Below are 23,813 nucleotides of genomic sequence, written 5' to 3'. Positions count from 1 at the left end.
TGACACGTTACGTTGCAATTTAAGAAAGTCCTTGAGGACAGCACCACATGCTATGTCTCTCCTTTGCTCCTGTGACTTCTATCCCATATCCATCCTTCACCAATAATTCAAGTAACCAATTAATGCATATCCTTTTATCTATATATACTCATGTCTGTAAGCATTTAGGACCAACACAAATCATTCACATCCCAAGCCATTCTAAATTCAAAATCTTATTCTCAACACTTTTCTCAAACCCTTCTGTTCTCATATCAATACAACAATGGGTTTTCGTTTACCTGGAATCAGAAAGGCAATATTTGCAGCAAATCAAGCATCTTCAAAAACAGTTGATGCACAAAAGGGGCATCTTGCAGTGTACGTTGGAGAGAAAATGAAGCGGTTTGTGATCCCTGTATCATACTTGAACAAACCTTCATTTCAAGACTTATTGAGTGAAGCTGAGGAAGAGTTTGGATATGATCATCCTATGGGCGGCCTCACAATTCCTTGCAGTGAAGAAGTCTTCCAACGTATAACTTCTTGCTTGAATGGACAATAAATGTCATACTTTAGGAGACTAATATAGATAGATTAGTGGAGACATTTTTGTACAATAGGCGTCTTCTCAACTTGTAAACATCTCCCTTTTGTGAGAAAGAACGATATTTTTTTGTTCAATGAAAATGAACACAACTATTCAAGTACTACTCAGTTTACCAATTTCAATGTTCTCTTCTCTCTGCATGAATAAGGTTAAATTCAGTTCAAAAAGCAGACTTTGTTCTGTGAAACTTCAAAGCGGGAATAGATCACATGATTTCTAGAACGGTAGAGTGAAAATATTTTCACTTGGACCAAAGAGGAAATAAATTTAATTGGGGCAAAAATGTTTAGTTTATTAATAAACATACATGGCAAAGAAAAATTTTAAGAAGCTAGGGCCTTATCAAAAGAGGTTGGTTCTCTGCTCAAATACTTATAAAAATTAAGCAGAGATATATATTTTAAGAAGAAACTAAAAGAGCGAGTAAAAAATTTATTGAGATTTGGCAAAAGGAAAATGTGTTTAAACAATGTCCAGTGTTTAGTATTCTCATTCAGGAAAAAGAAAGTGTCTTCTGTACAAATTCACCTCATGTAATCTATCTCAGGAAAAAAAAATCCCATTGTTTTATGTTTCTCCACACAACAGATAATATGCGGATGTGAAAGAGGAACTTGTATTGTTGGAGAAGCAAAGAAATAGTGCATAAATAGTTGCTAAGGGCCTCTCCTTCACATGGTGCTGTCTCACAGGTCTCTTTCATGGATTAGGAAGTTCAATGGGAGGAGTGCATATTCACCTTTCGATTGTGGCCAACAAATTACGCACCTGAGAATCTATAGTTTTTTCATGCATTACTATAGCTAGTCCAATGGTGGACACATGCTTCTCCAAATAATTAAGAGGACAGTTGTATTGATATAACGTGTACCAATAGATAAGAACCAGTAATGTTCAATACATTATCATGAGAAACTTTGAACGTTATGTACGGCCAATTCTAACTCACACCGCCCCACTTAATAATCGTCAACTTTCAATTTTTCTTTGCAAATGAAGAGACATTTTGGGCTTCACTAGAGAAGGAGGGACACTGTTATCTTAACTATTATCCCATGTTACGTTGATTCATGAGAAAGTGCCGAAGACAACACCATATGCCCTTGTCTCTCGGTTGGTCCCATTACTCCATTCCCTCCTTCACCAATTATTCTTCCAGCCAATGGCCTTTTTACATATCTTTTCTCTATAAATATTCAAGCCTTCAACCATTTAGAACCAACACAAATCATTCACATCCTTAAGCATTCAAAACTGAAAATCTTATTCTCAAGACTTCTCTCAAACCAACACAACAATGGGTTTTCGTCTACCTGGTATCAGAAAGGCAATATTTTCAGCAAATCTAGCATCTTCAAAAGCGGTGGATGCGCCAAAGGGCTATCTTGCAGTCTATGTCGGGGAGAAAATGAAGCGTTTTGTGATCCCTGTATCATACTTGAACCAACCTCCATTCCAGGACTTGCTGAGTGAAGGTGAGGAAGAATTTGGATATTATCATTCCATGGGTGGTCTCACAATTCCTTGCAACGAAGATGTCTTCCAACGCATAACTTCTTGCTTCACTTCAAAATAAATCTCACACCTTTGGAGACTAACATAGATTAGTGAAGACATTTTGTACAATACTAGACTCACAAATTCATATTTCATTGACTGCGTCTTACGTGGTTAAACAACGCTCTGTATCATTGTAACGAGTTACAAATTCTTTAATAGTGAAATCAGTTCTCTTTCCAAGGATTTGCTTCATACTAATTTTACCTTTAGCTTTGTACTATAAGACCATGACTGGTTTTTCATTAGTAATTGACCGATAAGATGTGTACTTACAATACTGTGTTTGTGGAAAGGATACAATGATAAGAATAAGCTGTTAAAGAGATACATAGAATTGTAAATAGTATAATAGGGTACAACTTTTTTAATTATGCTGTAGGGTAAGATGCTTGCATGGCTATGCCACAGAGTCCTTCCTCAGAATCCACACCTCTTTGCATCCTAATGTAGCCTTCTTCACCCCACTCGGTTCCCCACGAGTTCTTTACCAGCCAATACTCAGTTCCATCATCACTAACACCATATCCCACAGCTGTGACACCGTGATCTAATTCAGTTCCGCATGACCCAGTGAACACACCACTCTCGTAAAATTGAAAGTCAGAGCCACTGGCATCTATGGCTACAGACACTGGTTGATTGACCACAGCCTTTTGCAGTGCCTTCTCATTGTTGGCAGGGACATCCTCATACCCCTTAATGGTTGCTGCATGGCCAGATGCTGCATTTGCATTGCAGGTTTCATCAGTACCCTTGTAAGGGTAATTGGCTTCCGTGCTGAGTCCTTGATTTTGGATGACGAATTTAAAAGCGTCATCCATAAGTCCACCTTCACAACCTTGGTCCACACCCTTTGAGTCACAATCAACAAGTTCTTGTTCTGACAAAGAGATCAATTTTCCAGCAGTGAGTGCATGAATTCCTTCAGTTGCGGCAACAGCAGAAAAGGCCCAACAACATCCTAAATTGCGAGGTAAATTAATAGTTAGATACTCAATCATTTGAATTTGATGTGGTAGATATATAGTGAAGCACTTACCACATTGACCTTGGTCCTTGACGGGTGTAACTGCACCCTTTTGCCTCCAATCCACTTTGGAAGGCACTGCAGTCACATTTTCGTACTTAAAAGAGGTTGTCCTTGTGATAGAGGAACACATGTGACCCTTGAACCTATTTCTTGGTGCTATGAACTCCTCATTGGTGAGGTCTGCAAATTGATTAACAGCAAGCTTGTAAGGTTTGTTGGCAGCATTGTTGAAGGCCTCAATGTAGTTCACATTTTCCTTGAATATTCTTAAACGCTTCTCCCTTTCCTGAGGGTCCTTGTACACTCTTCCATAACGAGTCATCCATTCCGCATGCCTCTCATTCATTGAGGTATCTTGGAGAGTGCGAGATGTGACTTGAAAAGCCCAGATTGCCATGCAGAAAAGCAATGTCAAAGAAATGTGATAGAATTGAGTTTTGGTAGCCATGGTAGTGTATTGTTACAATTTTTTTATGTTGGTCAGTGAAATATGTGAAAGATGCTGTGTAGTGGTGGTACCCAAGATTATTTGTGGTATTTATACTAAACTTATGTTTTGAATCGTAAATAAACCTTCTGTGTTTCAATTCAAATCTGAAAGCACATTTCCCTTAATATACCAATGAAATAGTTTTAGAAGGATGCCTTCTTTGTTGGCATTGGAAAAGTTTGAAACTATAAAAAATAAGGTTTGAAATTTGTTTTGTTTTATGTGCATATCAGCATATTGCTATGACGCAGAACCAAATTAAGTTGTACTATTCTTCCTTCCATCCGACCAAATCCAATATAATACAATACAATATAATATAATATAATATAGATTAAATTATTATTCTTATCTTTATGTTTGTTCTTATTTCTTAGTTTTAGTTCTTGCACGTATGACATAAAAAATAATGCGCTTACCTTGGACTACTTCATCTAGGAGACATAATTTGTAATTAAATAATTAGTTACTAGAGCAAAGCATCTTAATTAAACCTATTACTTGTTAGTCTTTTCTTTTCATGTTATGCCCCCAATCACGTACACTTTTCTTAATTTAGTTATATGTATTCTATTTATTTTCGAGTAAATATATTATTACAATTACTATATATCTTTGTATAAAAGTAGTTGGTTTGGAAGAATGCGACTTTTATTTGGTTATGTTATGGTGTAGCAATTTGCGTGCACGAAGTTGATAAAGTTTTCATACTTCCACTTTTATAATTCTAAACTTTCCCAATACGCACATTCTCTTTGACAAGCACTTTGGCACCATAATTTGTCCACACTACCAATATCCACAGGCAAGGTCTCATTCGGATAAATCTCACAGCTACATACAATAAAGAGTGCTTTGAGATTTAAATTGGAAACTAAAAACTAATTTAGAATTCAACGTTAATATGCCTATATAACACCACAAACAATCCTCCATACCACGCCACAACACATATTTCAAACATTTCACTAACCAGCATCAAGTAGTAAACCCAATTATTTGTCACACTACAGTAGCCACCATGGTAGCAAAAAATCAATTCTATCATATTTCATTGGCATTGCTTTTTTGCATCTGATTCTTGGCTTTTCAAGTCTCATGTCGCACTCTCCAAGATGCCTCCATGCATGAGAGGCATGAACAATGGATGACTCGTTATAGCAGAGTGTACAAGGACCCTGAGGAAAAGGAAAAGCGCTTCAGGATATTCAAGGAAAATGTCAATTACATTGAAGCCTTCAACAATGCTGCCAATAAAGCTTACAACCTAGCCATCAATCAATTTGCAGACCTCACCAACGAGGAGTTCATAGCTCCAAGAAATAGATTCAAGGGGCACGTGTGTTCCTCAATCACAAGAACAACCACTTTTAAGTATGAAAATGTGAGTGCAGTACCATCCACTGTGGACTGGAGGCTAAAGGGTGCAGTGACACCCGTCAAGGACCAAGGCCAGTGTGGTAGGTGCTTCATTATTCATTCACATTCCTGAGTAAAATTAAATTGTTTGATCATTTAATTATTAGTTTACCTCGTGCAGGATGCTGCTGGGCGTTTTCTGCTGTTGCAGCAACTGAAGGAATTCACAAACTTAGTACTGGAAAATTGATCTCTTTATCTGAACAAGAACTCGTTGATTGTGATATAAAGGGGGTGGACCAAGGTTGTGGTGGTGGTCTTATGGATGATGCTTTCAAATTCATCATTCAAAATCATGGACTCAACACCGAAGCCAGTTACCCCTATAAGGGTGTTGATGGAAAGTGCAATGCAAATGCAGCAGCCAACCATGCTGCTACCATTACTGGGTATGAAGATGTCCCTGTCAACAATGAGAAGGCACTTCAAAAGGCTGTGGCTAATCAACCAGTGTCTGTAGCCATTGATGCCAGTGGGTCTGACTTTCAATTTTACAAGAGTGGTGTCTTCACTGGTTCATGTGGAACAGAGTTGGATCACGGTGTGACTGCTGTGGGATATGGTGTTAGTGATGATGGGAAGTATTGGTTGGTAAAGAACTCATGGGGAACAGAATGGGGTGAAGAAGGCTACATTAGGATGCAAAGAGGTGTAGCTGCTGAGGAAGGACTCTGTGGGATAGCTATGATGGCATCTTATCCTACTGCTTGATTGTAAAACTTTATTCTACTATTCCCTAAACTGTGTAATACTACTTACACTACTCTTGGTAATTATTCTGCAAGCATTTGTCAGTTACATGCACTGTAGTGTCTATGGCCAGTGGTGCATATTCTCTATCAAAGCTGATACTTGCTAATTATCAATATCATTCTGGCTTCTATATCTTCATTTAGTTACTTTTTTTCTATTTTGAAAATCTACACAAATCTTCTCTGGAGCATTAAAATTGCCCCCATATATCCTGCATGATTCTCCCTTGGTCGTGGTTCACAAACATTAACACATTCAAATAACTTGAAAATAAAGAAAAGACAAGAAAACACATGTCAGAGGGGAAGCAAAATTACTTAAATTAGCTTAAGATATTCTACCTTTAATGCAGAGTGCTACTAAACATGATTCCAGTCTAAGCATTAAAGGTAGGAGTAAAATTAATTTTACACTGTCAAACCCAATTAAAAGACTTCTTTTTCCACGGTTGAGGGCTGTTTATTGCAGTTAATCCTAATGATTTAGATGACACATTACTTACGAGGCATGGAAAGATCAAGTTACTGAGTACTGTAACACTTGATGAAAACCTGGTAACGAATTCACTCGTCTATTTGGCATGAAGCAACATTCCTAATTATTAAAGTCTCAGTACAGAATTACATAGTGATAATACATACTTCCATAGCAGCACTCAACCATAAGAACAAAACTCAAATCAACATTACAATTTAAGCACTCCGTAGAAAGGAATAAGCTCAAGAAATTGGTTCGTGTTCTAATTGGTAGACTGACGCAACTCAGGGCGGACAAAGTCTGCATCTGGTGGCACTGAAATGTCCACTGTAGGTCTCAATTGGGCACAAACTTCAATGGCTCCATGCACTTGGTCTGACAGGAAGTTGCTGATTAGGTCTTGGTTGATAGGTGCTCCATTGTCCACAGCCACCAAGGCCTGCTGGGTTAGGATGTAATCAAATCGCGGAGCCCATTTCCTTGAACCCAACCTTGCTGTGGTTGAACAGTTGTCAACCATGAAAGAAACACCGCGAGCATGCATGAAAGGATTCAAAGAATCAACAGACTCAATGACACTCTCGTTAATGATTTCAGAGTAAGAATGTCCCTTCTTCCTCAGGATCTCAATCTGGAATTTCGTATAAAACAAAATGTCAACTTTATGTTTTAATGCTACCCCAACCCAACAAAGATAAACAAGAAAAAATGAACATGAAGATCAAAATTGATAGGAAAAATTTTCATCCTTTGCTAATACTAGGTGACTGTCCCTCCGAATTCCCTAATTTGAAGATAAAATCCATCTAAAGTATGCAAGTGAGGTGTTTTTTCCCTTGCACAATTCTTAGTATGCAAGTACGACTGACTGCATTTGATGAATGAAAAAATTTTTGTTTGTCGGGAATCTTAGAGAAAGATTGTTTTACATGTTTGGTTTATTTAAAAAAAGAAATCTTAGAAACAATATTTTTAGGAATGTTTATTGTTATGTTTCCCATAAAATTACTCTAAAGGGAGGTAAAATCTAACTTTTGTGATTTGTGGTTAAAATACCAAATTAATTTTATTCATTTAATATGATATATACCCAAAGTTTCTAGTAAAAAGAATACCACTTACTCTTCAATTAAGAAACTTATATAAATAGTCTGAAAATATTTATGAAGAGCTAAACGAATTTTAGTCCTTTGTACAAATCATGATTACCAAGATTCCTATATATGAAAAAAAAAAATTGTTGTACCATATGCTCGTGACATTCATTATGAATTTCACCTCACTAAACTTAAGAGTGAATATTGCTACTTCGGAGGTATTCTTGCTCCAATATTTTCCCAAATTTATCAGTAAATAAGGACAACTTGCCGCAGGGAATATACATACCAACTCCTAATAAAACTAGCTTGAAAATTTGCTACACATACCTGCGCCATCATCAATGCCACATAGACACCGGCAGTGAATGGATATAATGGGCCTAGATCACCTGCTGGCCTTGTAGATCGAACACGCTCACCAACCTTCCACATCCGTGTTTGATCAATTTTACCCATGGGAAACGCAGGCAGACCCTCTTTCTCCTGCAAAATACAGGTACAGTTTAGATATTGCACTTTGCACAATGGCCAGCTCTAAGTGGAAAGTAAACATATACTTACATAAAAGCGACGTCCAGCCAAGACAACACTGCGAATCTCACTCCCAGCAGCAATATCCTCATAGCACTCATACAAAATGTCCATGCAGGGATAATATGAAGCACTATATGCTTTCTCAAATTCCCTTTTTCCATCTTCAGATAAAGCATTGTATACAGCTATCATGCCCTATACAGACAAAAAAGAGTTAATTCCGAAGCACAAATTCACATGCTCAGGGAAAAGCTTTGTTATTATGTTTCAATGGTGCATCATAGCAACATTGCAAATGTAGAATGTAAATATCTAGGCCTTGGTTCTATTTCCAGGTGATTCTTGGGCTGACCCTTGTAATGGTGAGCCACATCTTGTACTATATCACACCCATCGGTATTAATGATATTTTTGCTTCTTCAAAATAAAACATAATCAGGTAAAAATATCCAAAGAGACAAAATCGCTAAAATATGATAGTATGAGATCACAACCTTAGTCGAGATGATTCTAGATATAGTTCCTGTAATGCACTCAACAGTGTTGTTGTATGCCAAATCTTCATTCATTCCATGCTCAGTGTACCTCCTAAACAAGGATTCCACAACACCATGAACAGCACCAAGTAAAATGCCTATGAACCATAAAAGCAGAAATTAGGCAATAAAACTTCAAAGACAACATCAAGCAACTAAGAAAAAGATTCTTGCCTCTCTCTCCAAAGATGTCACTCCTGTATTCCATCTCTAATGTAGTGGCAAATGTAAAAGGGGAACCAAGGGCAACGGACCATGCCAGAGCAACATCAGTAGCTCTGCCATCCACATCCTACAAGTAATTATGGAGCTCAGACCCAGAAAAATAATTAATAGAAATATAATGAAACCTAGCATGGACAACAAAAGGAGGGAAGTAAAAACAGAGAAAAATAGACCACACCTGGTGGACTGCAAAACTTGAATTAATTCCAGCCCCATTAATCTCTTTGCCTTGGACATACAGTCTCCTTACAGAAGGACCCATACCTTTCGGGCACACAGCAATTACACTGAAGTGTTTCGGAAAATCAAGTCCTATTGATTGTAAATGCCCAAGAAGAAAACCATGTGACAGCCCAAGTATGCTATTTGGCTTCAGGTAGGAAAATATTTTTTCATAATTATCTGCCTGCATTGCATGATTAAAAAATTTAGAAAGGCACAAAATATCAGGAAATTTCAAAATCACAGCAGCATTGAGCAACTAGTCCACTATTATTGCCAAATCAGCATAATTTGAAACATTAAGATATCACCACCACAACAACTTTAATACGTCATCAAAATTATTTAAAAATAATTAAATGAGCACTGTGTTCAATTAACTAACCTGTGCAGAATCAGAAATCAACAGCAACACAAGATCACTGCCTGAGATGGTTTCCCATATGTCACCCAGAGTTCCATTCTCCTCACTAAAACCAGCCACACGAGCCTCATTAAAGGAACGAGAACCTTTCCTAAGGCCAACCTGCATTGCCAAAACATCAACACTTTAAAATAAAAGCAGTTTCAACTTTCAAGAGTGACCAATCAACCCAGAATCACCTTAACCACAATATCAGACTTCGCATCAGCGAGAGAATCCCGCAAATTCTGTGCCTGTGCAGGTCCCTGGTGGTGAAGGCAGTTTAAACAATCTCGTTAAACAGAAGTTATACTCAGAGCTGAACGAGTAAAATAAATAATATAATCAAACAATAATTTTAGTCTTTTAAAAAAAAAATATTTCTGGAGCTTGAGAAAGCTGTCTGCCAGTGCTTACAACAAGATTGACTCCAGCACAGAATTCCAGTGTGGAAAAAACATTTTTTATTTTAATTCATATATTTAATTTTTTAGTTAATTTCTATCACCATTTAATGAAGTCACATGTATCTAAAATGGTAAGCGGAATGATATATTTAGGGACGACACAACAAAACCATTTTCAGAACTTAAATTTTATTTGAGTTTAATAATATATTTTCACCATCAATCCATCAGATATCACATATAACATATCACTTCTGAAGTACTCACTATAAAACTCATCAACGTCACTGTATAAAAATAAAAAATAAAAACTCTACATTATCATTAAACATGTTATTTATTCAATTTGCAAAGTCCAAAACCAAAATTTTACCACAAATATTGATATGAACAAACAAACTTATCACTTATTAAGGGCATGTTCGGATAAGCTTTTCTGTAAACATCTTTAGAAAAAAGAAGAATAGATCAACTTCACTGTAAGCTACAACCAGCTTAAACTAAAGTTAAAATTTATATTATTTTTTTAAATTAACTTATATAAGAAACCGTTTTTTACCTGCGAACCCCACCCGATGACACCAATCTGCTTAATCCCCTTGAAAGCAGCCGGCAACAGAGGGAACAAGTCCCTCCCTCCTTTCACAATATACTGCATGCAACAAACCAACATCGAGGACATTTCAGTCTTTCCGCTAAACTAACAAAATAAAATATTCACAAGAATTAACAATTAATTGTTTAATTAGAGACAAATTCTGAGCACTGCGGTACAGAACCTCGTCGTGTCCGGCGAGGTTAACCTTCTCCTTCTGGAAAACGGAGGTTTCGAAGTCGAGCGAGGGCAGCGGGACCACGGCGGGAGTGGCCACATTGCGAACACCGAGCGCAGCCATGGAGAGCGGCCTGAATTGGAAGGCGAGCTTGGAGAACGCGCGTTTGGGAAGCGCGACGAAGGTTCTGGCGAGGACGGGCTTAGCGGAGAAGGTTCTGGAAGTGGCGCAGAGTGAAGTAGAAGAAGCGGTTGCCGACATTTTATAGGCCAGAAAAAGTAACAGCGGAGACGCTAACAATCGGAGCAGCAAAACGGTGTGTTTTATGTGTAGCGATTAGCGCCTCTCGGCTAACGTGCGCCGCGTCGACACGACACAACTATGTCGTACTGTGTGTTGTGTTGTGTTCTTTTCTTATCTGCTACCTAGATTTTTTTATTTGTTTACGTGGTTTGCAACCACACGTGTTATATGAAATTTTTATATATAATAATTATCGTTAGACGAAAACTTTTGCTACCGTAATAAATTAGTGTTTATGGTCATTATTACATTTAACATTAAAACAATAACAATGGATCAGCTTCTTTTATTTTATTAAAACATATTCTTTCTTCTTTTGTGAACGTGGAAAAGAAACATAAAATATATGGTATGATACATAATAAAATTGTGGTGGAAGATTGTTCATTCAAATATGTATTTGATAACTCAAATTCTCACATAACTCAAAATTTTAAGTTTGCTCATTTTTCATTTATGTTGTGTTTTTTATTTATGTCGTGTTTATATTTTATGTTGTGTTTTTTATTTATGTCGTGTTTATATTTGATTGAGTACTTCAAATAGATTTTAAGAAATTTTTGTTGCTTGAATCCATTTATTAACAACAAAATACAAACACGAAAATGTGATAAAACTGGAAAAGAGCGTGAAGAAATTATGCAAAATTCAATTGAATTTAAGTGATAAGACAAAGTTATCATTCATTTGACGTGTACACAAAGATTTGTGTACAAGTAAAAGGTGATCATACATACAAGTAGAAGACAACTAAGAAAAATCAATTAGTTGTTTGCATAATTGATTATTTTAAAATGAATTTATGTATTTCATTTTGAAACATAATCAATTATGCAAGAAGCTAATATATTATGTCTTTTATTTATCAGAGTAATTGATTATATAAATCCTAGATAATGGATTATGTAAATACTATCTCAAATTTTCTTACCACTATAGATTTAAAATATATATTTAAATATTAAATTAATTTTAAAATATAACTCTCTTGATTTAATAAAGTCATTCTTCTTTTCTAACAAGTTTTTGGCAATTGAAAAGGAAATAGACTCATAAACAAACACATCAACATAATGAGATATAATTCAATAGTTCAATATTCCAAATTTGACACGAGAGATGTTAGTTAGAATAAATATACAAGATGAAAAAATAATGATTTAAGGTTACGAGTTCCTTCTCGACAACTCATCACACGTCCGACAACTTTTTTGCCTGTCCACACATCTTCATCTTAACCATTTATTAAAATGAATGGAAGTAGTTTATATTTCACCTTTGAATTATAGATTTGTAATTTGATGTAAAAATTTCATTTATTAGGATATGTGTTTATTTTCATTTATTATGGATGACATTTATGTTTATTTTTTATATTCTTTTTATCCATATGATCTTCTTTTAAAATTAAAAGGCTACTGGTTTTTGAACATTAATGCACTGTCTTTAATGAATGTTGATTATATTATTTGATTTACTTATATTAAGTATTATATCATTGATGTGGTTAGAAGTTTTTAAGTTAAAAGTCATTTTTTCATTCTTCAGAAGTAAGAGACAGATAAGTGACAATGATAAGAAGAGTAAAACTCCAACGAAAATTGTGGAGTTCCTTCTCCTAAACTGTCAAAAGTGGAGGAAGTTTTAGATCATACACAATTATTTAGCAAACATGACCAGAGAACTAAATATGTTGGAAATTTTTGTTCAAGATCAATTGTCCACTCAAAGGTAATGGACTTCTCATTCTTCACCAAGTACGGAGTGCAAATTCATCAGTACTTAGCATATTAAGAGTTGAATCAATTTGCCTTTTAACATGGTTCTTAATTTAAAAATCTCCTCAAGGTTTTCTATTTAATCTTAAAAGTAGTTAATTTTAATAAATTGTGTAATGAGGCAAATAAAACAAAAATCAGAATCAAACATCAAAATTTGTTAATTATGGTTAATCTCAAATATCATGACCAAATACTGTCTGTTTTAAAGATCCTGAGGACCTGAACTACGACCAATAAATAACTTTGAGTGTTATGATCATACCAGAGTTGTAATGTCAAAATGTTACAAATGTAGGTAATTTTACTATTGGTGATAGATTTATATGTTTTGTTTATGTTTATATACTCAATCCTCGAGGTAGTAATTTTTCTCAGTTGTTGCAAAAATATATTTTTATACCATAGGTCATCAAAAGTAATATTCAAATTAATTGATTTCATCGTATTATAAATACACGAGAAAATGCAAGACTAATAAGATATCTCTTTCATACAACATTCTTATTACGTGCATTTGGTACCACCATAGGGTAGTGAAATTGTTTAATGAAAGATCATTGAAAAACAAATAAACCTTAAAAATGTTAATGTATTTGAGAACATGATAAGGTCAACCAATATCGTTAAAATGAGGGTGTTGGTGTTATGAGACAAGTTCAACTTGAGCGTGATGTTGATATGTTTTTTTTAAATTTGGAGTGGTATTTAAGGATTGTTTTAAGTCTTAAACACTTTGAAATGGAATGTTCACTAAGATTTTGAAAGAGCTCAATGTCTTGAACAAATATTCAATAAATTATGGAACACCTTCAAATAAACATGGCTTCTTTATTGTTTATTATTTTCTAATTTTCTTTTAATATTGTAATTTAACTTATATTTGCATGTTATCCTTTGGAATTTTCTTTACTACTATAATAAAATATTTACTTATTATAGACATTATTATAATTATTGCTCTATACATGTTAATTTATAACATGCATGTTTTTTATTTATGTGAAATTGCTTTTATGCGGTTGATTGTAAGAATTACATGAATCAAATTTCATTATTTAAAGTGATGCAATAATGTATAGTTATTCAAATAAAATTAATTAATTTAAATTTTGGTGCTTTGATGAAGAACGTATTTTAACTTTTTTTATGCCGTATAAGTTTTATTTATACTAATATTTTGTAATATTTGTTTTCTTTTTTATTTTATTTTATTTCAACTTTAATTAATTTTTTAAAACTTACATAAAGTTATTTGATAAAATTACAAGATATTGCTGGATTTAAGCCAATTTCTAATAGTTGTCACCTTTTGCTCATCAACATGCACCCCTTTGGAACTCACAACAAACCCTAGGAAGTCTATATGATCTATGGCAAAGACACATTTTTTCGGATTGACATACAACTTCTCCTTCCTAAGGGTTTCTAGAACTTGCCTAACATGCTCTTTATGGTCTTATATGATCAAGCTATAGATAAGGATGACATCATAGCACCTTTTTCTCATCAACATGCACCCATTTGGAACTCACAACAAACCCTAGGATGTTTATATGGCAAGGACACATTTTTTTGAATTGGCATACAACTGATAAGTGTCTAATTTCAGTAATATTTCATATTAAAATATAGACACTTATGAGGATTTATTGCTAATTTACATATAAAATAATCCCTAATTTATGAATTTATACCTTTTTACATTTTTTATGATCTTTATTTGAATAAGAGTATTTTATTCCCAAATTTGGTGTTAATTGCAGATTTCTAAGGAAGATTGGAGATTTGGATTAAAGATGAATGATTTGAGCTAAAAAGATAAAGATAGAAGGTCCTAGAATGGAAAAGGATGCAAAGAAAGATTGGGCCTTTTTTATGTTTTATCATTTAGTCCATTAGCGCGACACAATAAACAACCTAACCCTAGAAAACTAGGATAAATAGAGGGCTAGAGGCTAAACCTTAGTGTGCCAGATTGAGAGGAAAACACCATAGAGTGAATTGTAACCCAATTGGGAGAATGGAAGGTGATAGAAGTATGCGTGGCTAATTCTACCCTTTGGGATTGAGAGTAATCTGCTCAAACTCTTATGTATTGAGGTGATATCTTATATATTAATATTCAGTTCTTGATTGATTATTGGTATTGTTGTTTTACTTTTAATTTTCCGTGACAAATTGAGAATCTTAAATCTGACCGGGAGGTATTTTTAGGGTTCGGACCTAAACAACAATACTTAACATATTTAAGTGCTAGGAATAGACTTGAAATGTTAATTGCTATTAACGTCTGAGTTTCGTTCTAAGTTGTTCTTATAATTATGCGAGGGATCGATAGTTAGGGAACATTCTTAAGAATTTTATATGCGAGGAATCGATATAAATGATTTTTATACGGGCATCAATTTCAATTAAAGAACTTAATATTGACATGCTAATCAAAATACATGAGAGTGAGAGAGATGAAACCTAATCCCTATTTTTCCAATTGAAACAATTAATTCTTTGTCTGTTTTCTTATTGATCATCGCCAACACAACCACTTTCAATACACTTTTAATTGTTTTGTTCTATATCTAGCGATTATTGTACTTGATAATTCACTGTTCCTTGTGGGATCGATATCCGTCCTTAGGGACAATTATTACTTCTAACAAAGCGGTGCACTTGCCGTAAAAAGTCATCAACAACTTCTCCTTCCTAAGGGTTTCTAGGACTTGCCTAACATGCTCTTTATGGTCTTATATGATCAAGCTATAGATAAGGATGGCATCAAAGTAAGGGCATGACTAACAACTCACACAACCCAAACTTGGTCTTAAAAGCGGTTTTCCATTCATATCCCGATTTAATCTGAATTTGATTATACCCACTTTTAAGATCAATTTTGGTGAAGATTTAAGACCCATGTAACTCATCCAACAAGTCATTTAATCTAGGGATGGGATGCCTATACTTGATGGTTATGTTATTTATTGGACGACAATCTGTAAACATTCTCCAACTCCTATCCTTTTTAGGGACAAGAATCACAGGCATAGCACAAGGGCTCATGTTATCTTGGACCCACCCCTTACCTATTAACTCCTCAACTTGTTGTTGAATTTCTTTGGCCTCGGTTGGATTGGTTCTATATGCTGGTCTATTTGGTAAATAAGCCTCAGGTATGAAATCAATTTGATGTTCAATGCCCTGTTGAACATTGGCTTTTATGTCTCCAAATCTATGTGGATTGCTTGAAGACTTTGATGATGGGTTTTTGGGTGTGTTTTGGGTAGTTTGAATTTGTAATTCACTCATGGAATTTATCCAAGGTTATTTGATTTTAATCCTTTTGAAAAATATGTATTTTCAAAGAGAAGCAGAAAAACAACCTGTTGATTTATCATTTTAATCGGTTGTTTTTCTCTCAGTTTGTTTGGATGGTTTTTAAATTGTTTGACTTTGGTTGACTTTGCTGTCAAACCAATTCAGTCGGTTATTTCAAAAAATCAACCGACGGTTTTTTGAAAATCCTTAACATAATTCAGTTTAACTGATTCAATCTGTTTTGTTTGTTTTAAAACTAATTTGGCTTTTGCATTAATTTTTTTTAACAACTGATTGGCGTATAAATAAGTGGTTATACACTTCTGTTTGTTATGGATTCAAATTAACATTTTCAAAATCAGTTTTTCCAAGATTGCTTAAGGCATTGGAATTTTTACTAAGAGTGAAATAGGATTGTTATGTATTCTTTCAATCCAATATTTGATTGTATTAAGTGTATTCTATTTCCTTCTACATTGATAATTGTATTTTTGTACTAGTGTTGTCAAGAAGTGTTGTGTGTTCTTGAGGGGATCAAGATCAACATTCTTGGTGTGGTTTTTGCCAAGTCGTGTGTGTTCTTGAGGGGTTCAAGATCATCACTTTTGGTGTGTGTAGCTTGTAATCTAGGGTTGATTACATAGTGTATTCTCAGTGGTTTCTGAGGACTGGATGTAGCTCAGGTGTTGAGTGAACCAGTATAAACATTTTGTGTGAATCTTTTTATCCTTACACTCTTTAAACTGCTTTAACTTTGTTTTTATAAAGTGCTGATAAAAACAATCGACTGTTTCGTAAAAATAGCCGGTTGATTTTCTGCATCAAGCTTAAAAACAGTTTTATATTTGGCTGGACAAATTTTCCATTGATTAATTCTTCATAGTCTTCCACTCTACCTTCAATACTTGCGAAAATCTTTAAAAAATAATTCACCCCCCCTCTTATTTTAGCCCTATAATTCTAACACGCCCCTTAGAGGAGGTAATCCTTTGGGAGGCTATTAGAACACATCTTGATACTCCTTTACCAAAGGATCCAAACATTTAGAACTATCTATCGGCGACTCATTCTCAAGGGTTTTCTTAGGATAGGCTATAAAGATAGCCTTGTGAGCTATTTTTCATCTCTTTGAAGGAGATGGGAAGACTTTTCTTAACACTCCTTTTTTCATTTTCTCTCTTCTTTTTCATTTTAACTTGGTCTTCATTTACCTATTTTGGAGAGAGAGATTTCAATGTGATCTTATGTCCTTGGAAGGTAAAAGAGATTTTATTAGTAAGGCCGTCATGTAAAAAATTTCTATCAATTGCCATGACCTTCCTAATAAAATGTGGGTGGCTTCCATTGACACAACATTACACACGACTTCATCTTTATATTTTCCAATTGAAAAGGCTATGAGGACTTGTTTATTAACAACTATTTCTCCCTCTTCACTAAGCCATTGGAGCTTGTAGGGATTTGCATGAGAGATGGTGGGTAATCCAAGCTTGTCCACCAATCTTGTACTTGCCACATTGGTGCAACTACCCCCATCTACAATTAAGGAACATAATTTTTCATTAATAAGGCACCTTGTATGAAAAATATTTTCCCTTTGACTTTCATCAAAAGGTTTTTGTACCGACTAGTCCTCGGACACCGATAACCGCTAGTAATGGTGGGCCACGTAAGCGGGTCCCACAAGCGGCATGAGCCCCTGTGCCGATTAGTTTTCGGATGTCGATCACCAGGATATGCCAACGTGTCCTCGGCAACAGAGTAAGGCCGATGTCACATCGGGCATCGGTGGTTCAAACAGCTAAATTGGGCCACGTAAGGTGCATCCCAAAAAACACACAAGTTAGTAGTAAAAAGACCAGAGGTAGGGGGAAGCCTAAGTCACAAAGGATCCATGCGTGTAGTGTGGATAACGCAACTAGGCGCAACACGAGTAAAGAGTCTTGGAAGCCATGAATGTCCGTTAGGGTCAAGGTTTCTAAGGGAGACTGCATGCATGGCACGTGAATACTTAGGGCACCCCCAGAACGGGTGGCCCCAGAGATTTGGTGCACAAGTTGGTACCCAGGTGGTCATTCCGTTAGAGGTTGCACTCCAGCAAAGGGAGCCTTAAGCGCTAGATTACACTAAGATTGGGTAATAGCGGCGCAAGGGCATTCCTCTAGAAACCCTAAGTGCGGGTAATAGAAACAGAAGAAACCCTAAACTATATAAAGGGTAGTAAGAAAACCCACAAGGTACGCAATTTTTGAGATTAGAATTATTACGCACACATATTGTTTCTTAGCCCCAGTATTGACTTGAGCGTTAGAGTGCAAACGGCCTCTAGGGCGCCCCCTTTGTCTTTGCAGGTACAGAGTGCTTCGATCTAGGAAAGCGCAAACCTAGGAAGGGACGAGAGGGCGTGTGATCGTCGTTAGAGTCAACCGGCAAGAACAGTTTTTGAACTTGTCCAAGCATGCACCTTACTACTAAGAAATCACCTTCACAAGGTAACTCATATTCATCCTCACTTTGGCTTCTTGAAGAGGTAGGGGAACTAGACCTTGAGGACTGGGAACTATGGTCACTCACAACATCCCCCCCCCCCCCTTTTACCATTATGGTTCTCTTAAATGGACAATTTGCAATTGTGCCCAAAACCTAAACATTTAAAACATTTTGTGTTTGAGGTTTTGGTGGGTGACTTAAAGGTAGAGGTGGAAGATTTAGAAACTTTATGATTCGAAGTGGTTTCCTTTGAAAAATTGGAAGGAAATTTTTTTGACGAAATTTTGTTTTTATCCTTCCAAGAAGATTTGTAGAAGCCATCATTATGAGTATTTTTGAAATTGGTTTTTTTCAAAAGTTGTGATTCTACCTTGATGGCTAGGTGAACCTATTTTTCCAAAGAAAAGTACTCATAATTCTAAAATATCTTGAATTTTTCTACTTAAACCACTCACAAACCTAGCTAATTTTGACTCCTCATTATCATGCATATCAATTTTGGTCAAAGTAGTTTATAAGTCTTTGTAATATTCATCTACACTCTTAGGTCCTTGTTGAAGTCGTTGGAGCTCCAACAAGAGTTCCTTCCTATAATGAGGAGAACCAAACCGTGCGCGTAGCATTCCTTTAAATCATACCAAGTGACCACAACTGGCCTCTTGTTCCAACCAATGTCCATTACAGTTTGATGCCACCATTGCATGGCATAATCTAAAAATTCTAGGGAAGCTAACTTAACTTTTTGGTCCTCTTGGACCTCATACGCATTGAAAATTTGTTCTGCTTTAGCTTCACATCCTAAATATACATTGGGATCACTTTTCCAATTAAAACTAGCCAATTTGATAAAAGGGAAAGAAGGTTTGGATGGTGGGTGTTGGTGGCACCTCTCTTCAAAATGATACACTCGCCATTCTTGGTCTTCTTCTTGGCTCCCATAATGAGTATAGCTTCTACAGGCTCTTCTTGGTTTTCATCTCCTTCCTCTAGGTTGTCTCTCTTAAGCCGTTTCTAGTCTTTGCAACCTCTCCACCAATTGTCGCATCTCCTCTTCCTTTTAGGCCAATGTCCTCTTGGTTTCCGCAAGCTCTCCCAAAAGAAAAGTCTTTTGGGGAGATTGTGGTTTTGAAGATTCTCCTAAAGACAAATCTGCCATAATTGCATAAAAGAAAACAAGAAATTAGTGAAAAACATTAACAAGTAATGCACTCAAGAAAGATTTTCTCTCTACACACAAAGGTCAGCACTTGGTAGCAAACACTTCAAGTGAAAGATGACAAAGCTCTTAGACTTGCTCACCAAATATTCCCACAACAAAACTTAAGAAAGTTTGAAGGACAAGCCAGAAAAGCTTAAAAGCAAGAGAGTTAAACCAAATTGGAAATAAGGGAATGACAAAATTTTGAGGAGACAAACAAGAAAAGCACCTAAAAAAAAGACTCTAAAAAACTTACTTAAACTTTAATTATGAAGGTTTGCATGATTTTAGAAATTGTGAAAGTAAGAAGGATTAAATTCCACAAGTATGAACACAATTTTTCACATAAAAACAATCCTTTTTTTAGTAATTTTGAACTTGAAAAGTGAATTACACAAACTTTTTTTTTTGTCTATGCTTTTGTTTTATGGATTAAAAATGTCCATAATATTGGCATGCATATTTTATTTCACTTTGAATTTTCACAAATAGATTGGGATTCAATTGATATGATCACTTGAATTCTTTGTTTGGAACTAAATCAACTTCTACTCAAACAAATTTCTAGTTGCTTTTACTTATTCACAATTAAAAGCAAAATAAATAAAAAGGGTTTGAAGACTACTAAAACATTAAGAACATAAGACTCAAGAAAATGAGGTAAGGAAAAAAAATTGACACAGAAAAATTCAAAAGTGGATTTAAAGTGCTTAATGAATAAAATTGCAGAATTGTAGAATGACAAGAATTTAAAGGTGGAAAATAAATTTCTTGAAGGTAAAAGCAAGAATTTAAATGTGCTAGAATTTAAATGGCCGAAAACAACTTAAAGCAAATAAGCACAAAATAACCATGCTCTGATACCACATGATGTGAGTTGATTTTATAATTGCACATTTTATGGTGACACTTGTTTATGATTTTTGGATTTTAGAAATTGTGGTTTGAGATCCAAAGAAGATCTCCATTGGACACGAACTTAACCAAGTGGTTAAGTAAGTGTGAAGGTTCACTTCTAGAGGACAAAGGGAAAAACTCAATAAATGGTGATTATGATGATGATTGTGGAATTGAAAGAGCATTAAATGAAGAAAATATTAAAGGAGATAACCAAATGAAAAAAAGAAATAAACAAGAACATAATTGAAGAAAATAAATGGCGAAATGGAAAGGAATGGAAAATATGAGAAGAAGGGAGCTTATGGAGAATGACAATAGTGAACACGCCACACGCCACTTGGAGGATGGGAACTCCAAGATAAGAGAGGAAGAGTCGCCACTTGAAATGCTCACACACTCAAGATAAGACTCCAAATCATTTAGGAGACAAGCTCACTAATCACTCAAGCAGAGTTTCTTTACTATGAAAAATCTATGTGTAAATACATGAGGTAAGACACCCTATTTATAGGAATGGGTTCCTTGGTGGACAAGATGGGAGAGGGGCATAAAAGGCACATGAGAGGGGCGGACTAAGGGTTTGACCTAGGTTAATGCCGCCCCTTAGTCCTAACTTCTAGAAGCTAGGGCTACATTCTAACCCTAATGGTCTGACACAAGCTAAAATGATAAATACACCCCCATATTATGCTAAATGGACCCTACTTTACTGAAATTAAAAACAAAGAGACTAGTTGGTGCTCAGCTCCCATGGCTTGGGCTCTACTCCTGGTGATCCTCTGAGGAATGATGGGCCCTGAAGCACGAGCTAGTGATGGGTCCTAACCTAGCCCTAGATCCTGTGTCATGGTCCTGGTCATCCTTTTGGAGGGTTGGGCTTGGTCAGTGGATGCTCTATCTCTCAGGTCTTCATCATTTCTATTGAGATTTGCTCAAACTGAATTGAAATAAGAAAAATGGATTGGATGAGCATTGCAAATCTTAGGTATGATGGTGTTAAGTTAACCCCTAGAACGATCCTGAGGAAGTAAATTTTGATCGAGCAATGGCGTTATCATCCATGATTCATGAAGAGGTGCAAGGTCAAAATGTCAGAAATGCAGGTAGTCTGAATATGAATGACAGACAATTACATTACACATGAGTGCACATGTTGTACCCTCGTGACAACAACTTTGCACAACTATTGAATGAAGATATTTTCTTGTTGTGGTGCATCAAAAATAATATATTGATTAATTGACCTCATTACATCATGCAACACATGATTAAATGTTGGGATAACAACATGCCTTTGTTGTATGACATTATGATAACACGGATCATGCAGGTGTATGGTTTGGACTTGTCAAACGATGCAACAATAATGCTAGGATAAAATCATTACTCTCGAAAAAAAAGTATGAGAAAATTAAATATATTTAAGGTCAATGGTGTTTGGCAACTTGGTAGGCCTGACTAGGCAGACGAAAAAGATGATGAAGAAACATTTACAATCCTACTTCAAGCCGAAATGTTAACCCAAATTTCGGGCGGGATACAAAACATCCGAGAAAGTATGAGGTCCATGAATACACGTATTGACAGGGTTGATCAAAGGATAGAGCGAATTGAGGATCGAATAAATGACATTGAACGTCATCAACGCCATTGATTGTCTTATCATTATGTTATTGTTATTGTTCTTGTACCGGGCAGGATGTGGGTAGGTCAGCTCGGCTATTGGGCCCAAAGGGTGGGTCATGTGTTTGACCCAGTTGTATTGGTAAGCCCGGTGGAGAATAATTAAAATAATAAGTTGGTAATATGTTGATATAAGATTATTAGTTAAATATATACATAAATATATTCTTTAAAGCGGTTAGAATAAAATAGATGTCAATATATTTGTAGTTGTTAACTGAATAAACATATACATAAAGTTGTTAATTCAGAAGATAAAGTTGTTAATAAGTAGAAAGGGTCCGAGAATAAATGGACATAAGATTCTCTTCTGTTGTAGCATCATGAGTGAAGGTGCCCATGAAGATAATGTTTTTCTGTTACGTATGTTTTCAGTTGAGATTAGATTCTCGTTATTGGAAGTTGTTAAACGAGTAAGCTATAAAAGGGGTTTGAGACCCCAAGTAAAGGTACACTGTTTTTTAATACTAGACTAAAACTAAATACTTATCTTATTTTCGTAAGCTCTCATTTACTTGATCGTCGAAGTGTGATTAACAGGTAAAACCCCATTTGTCCCTACAGAGCCACGTTCCAGTGCAACGAGAAGACGCATAACAAAATCTAGAGGAAACAGGTTGGAGCGGAGCCTTCCACTCAAGTCAACAGGCGAGAAAGTCAACCGACGAGAACAATTATTGTTATTTTTATTTTTCATGTTGAACATTGATAAATTCTTATTCTTATTGTTATTTTTCATGTTGAGCATTGATAAATTGTTATTTAATATTCAGGTTTTCATGGTACTCATTTAGAGAATGATATTGTTTTGAATGCAACTTTTGTAACATTTTATTTATATTATGCATAAATAAAACTTAGGCTTCATTATCTTTATTAGAGAATTGAGAGCATTGCTTCAGTGACCTTCAATGTCTGCGTATCACACCTCATCATCGTCTAGTTGTACCATTTGTGGTGTGCAAAAATGTTGTACTTTTATCCATGCTGGTGGGAGCACGAGTGCCTTCGTTGCACCTATTTGTGATTGTGGATATTTTGCTATTTTGAGAACAACAACAATTGAAAAAAATGTCGGAAAATGATTTTGGGATTGTCCTAAGTATGAAGTAATTTTTTTAATTATATTTGATGCAAACTTAAGAATATTATTTTAAAGTTATTCATTGTTTAATTTTATTCTTTTCTTCAAAACAAATTAGAAGTGACATGATTTTAGGCTGTAATTTTTCAAATGGTGCATTGAAGACGTTGGCGATAAAAGAGATGCAATTATTGTTGGGCATGAATAAGATATGTCTTCTAGAAAAACATTTAAAGGTTTGCACAAGAAGGATTCAAATGTTAGTAGTGGGGATTTGTTTTCTTTTTCTAATTAACATTATTATGTTTTTAATTTGGTCATAATATCAAAATCACAAAGAAATTAACATGTCTTTATCTCTTTCCGGATTAAATGTAATGACTTTATAGATTTTTGCTTTCAATGAATTTCAATGAATGACTACTTAATGTTCATCCTATATTCTAAATACCCATTTACATTTTAAAATATATTATTTTTTAATAATAATAATAAAAATCATGATTAATATTAATTTTTGTATATATATATATATATTAAGTATATA

At 35.1% G+C, this 23,813-nt stretch overlaps 2 protein-coding genes and 1 pseudogene across 2 annotated transcripts; 1 reads left to right on the top strand and 2 right to left on the bottom strand.

Annotated features, from left to right (window-relative positions):
• Positions 1–2,517: 2,517 nt before the first annotated feature.
• LOC137810894 (senescence-specific cysteine protease SAG39-like) lies at positions 2,518–3,627 on the bottom strand. Its single transcript, XM_068612389.1, has 2 exons — positions 3,189–3,627; positions 2,518–3,110 (listed from the first exon to the last, which is right to left on the bottom strand). Exons 1-2 carry the CDS (start codon positions 3,625–3,627, stop codon positions 2,518–2,520), a joined length of 1,032 nt encoding a protein of 343 aa, XP_068468490.1.
• A 953-nt stretch (positions 3,628–4,580) lies between these two features.
• LOC137810885 (senescence-specific cysteine protease SAG39-like) lies at positions 4,581–5,943 on the top strand (annotated as a pseudogene).
• Positions 5,944–6,385: 442 nt separating this feature from the next.
• On the bottom strand, positions 6,386–11,022 carry LOC137810879 (ketol-acid reductoisomerase, chloroplastic-like). Its single transcript, XM_068612365.1, has 10 exons — positions 10,525–11,022; positions 10,305–10,397; positions 9,539–9,604; positions 9,321–9,461; positions 8,892–9,119; positions 8,663–8,780; positions 8,447–8,586; positions 7,980–8,147; positions 7,746–7,901; positions 6,386–6,949 (listed from the first exon to the last, which is right to left on the bottom strand). Exons 1-10 carry the CDS (start codon positions 10,777–10,779, stop codon positions 6,581–6,583), a joined length of 1,734 nt encoding a protein of 577 aa, XP_068468466.1. The 5' UTR covers positions 10,780–11,022; the 3' UTR covers positions 6,386–6,580.
• Positions 11,023–23,813: the final 12,791 nt, after the last annotated feature.

Source organism: Phaseolus vulgaris, chromosome 11, assembly GCF_000499845.2.
Source record: "Phaseolus vulgaris cultivar G19833 chromosome 11, P. vulgaris v2.0, whole genome shotgun sequence".
NCBI lineage: Eukaryota > Viridiplantae > Streptophyta > Magnoliopsida > Fabales > Fabaceae > Phaseolus > Phaseolus vulgaris.
This window is presented reverse-complemented; position numbering and strand designations above follow the sequence as displayed.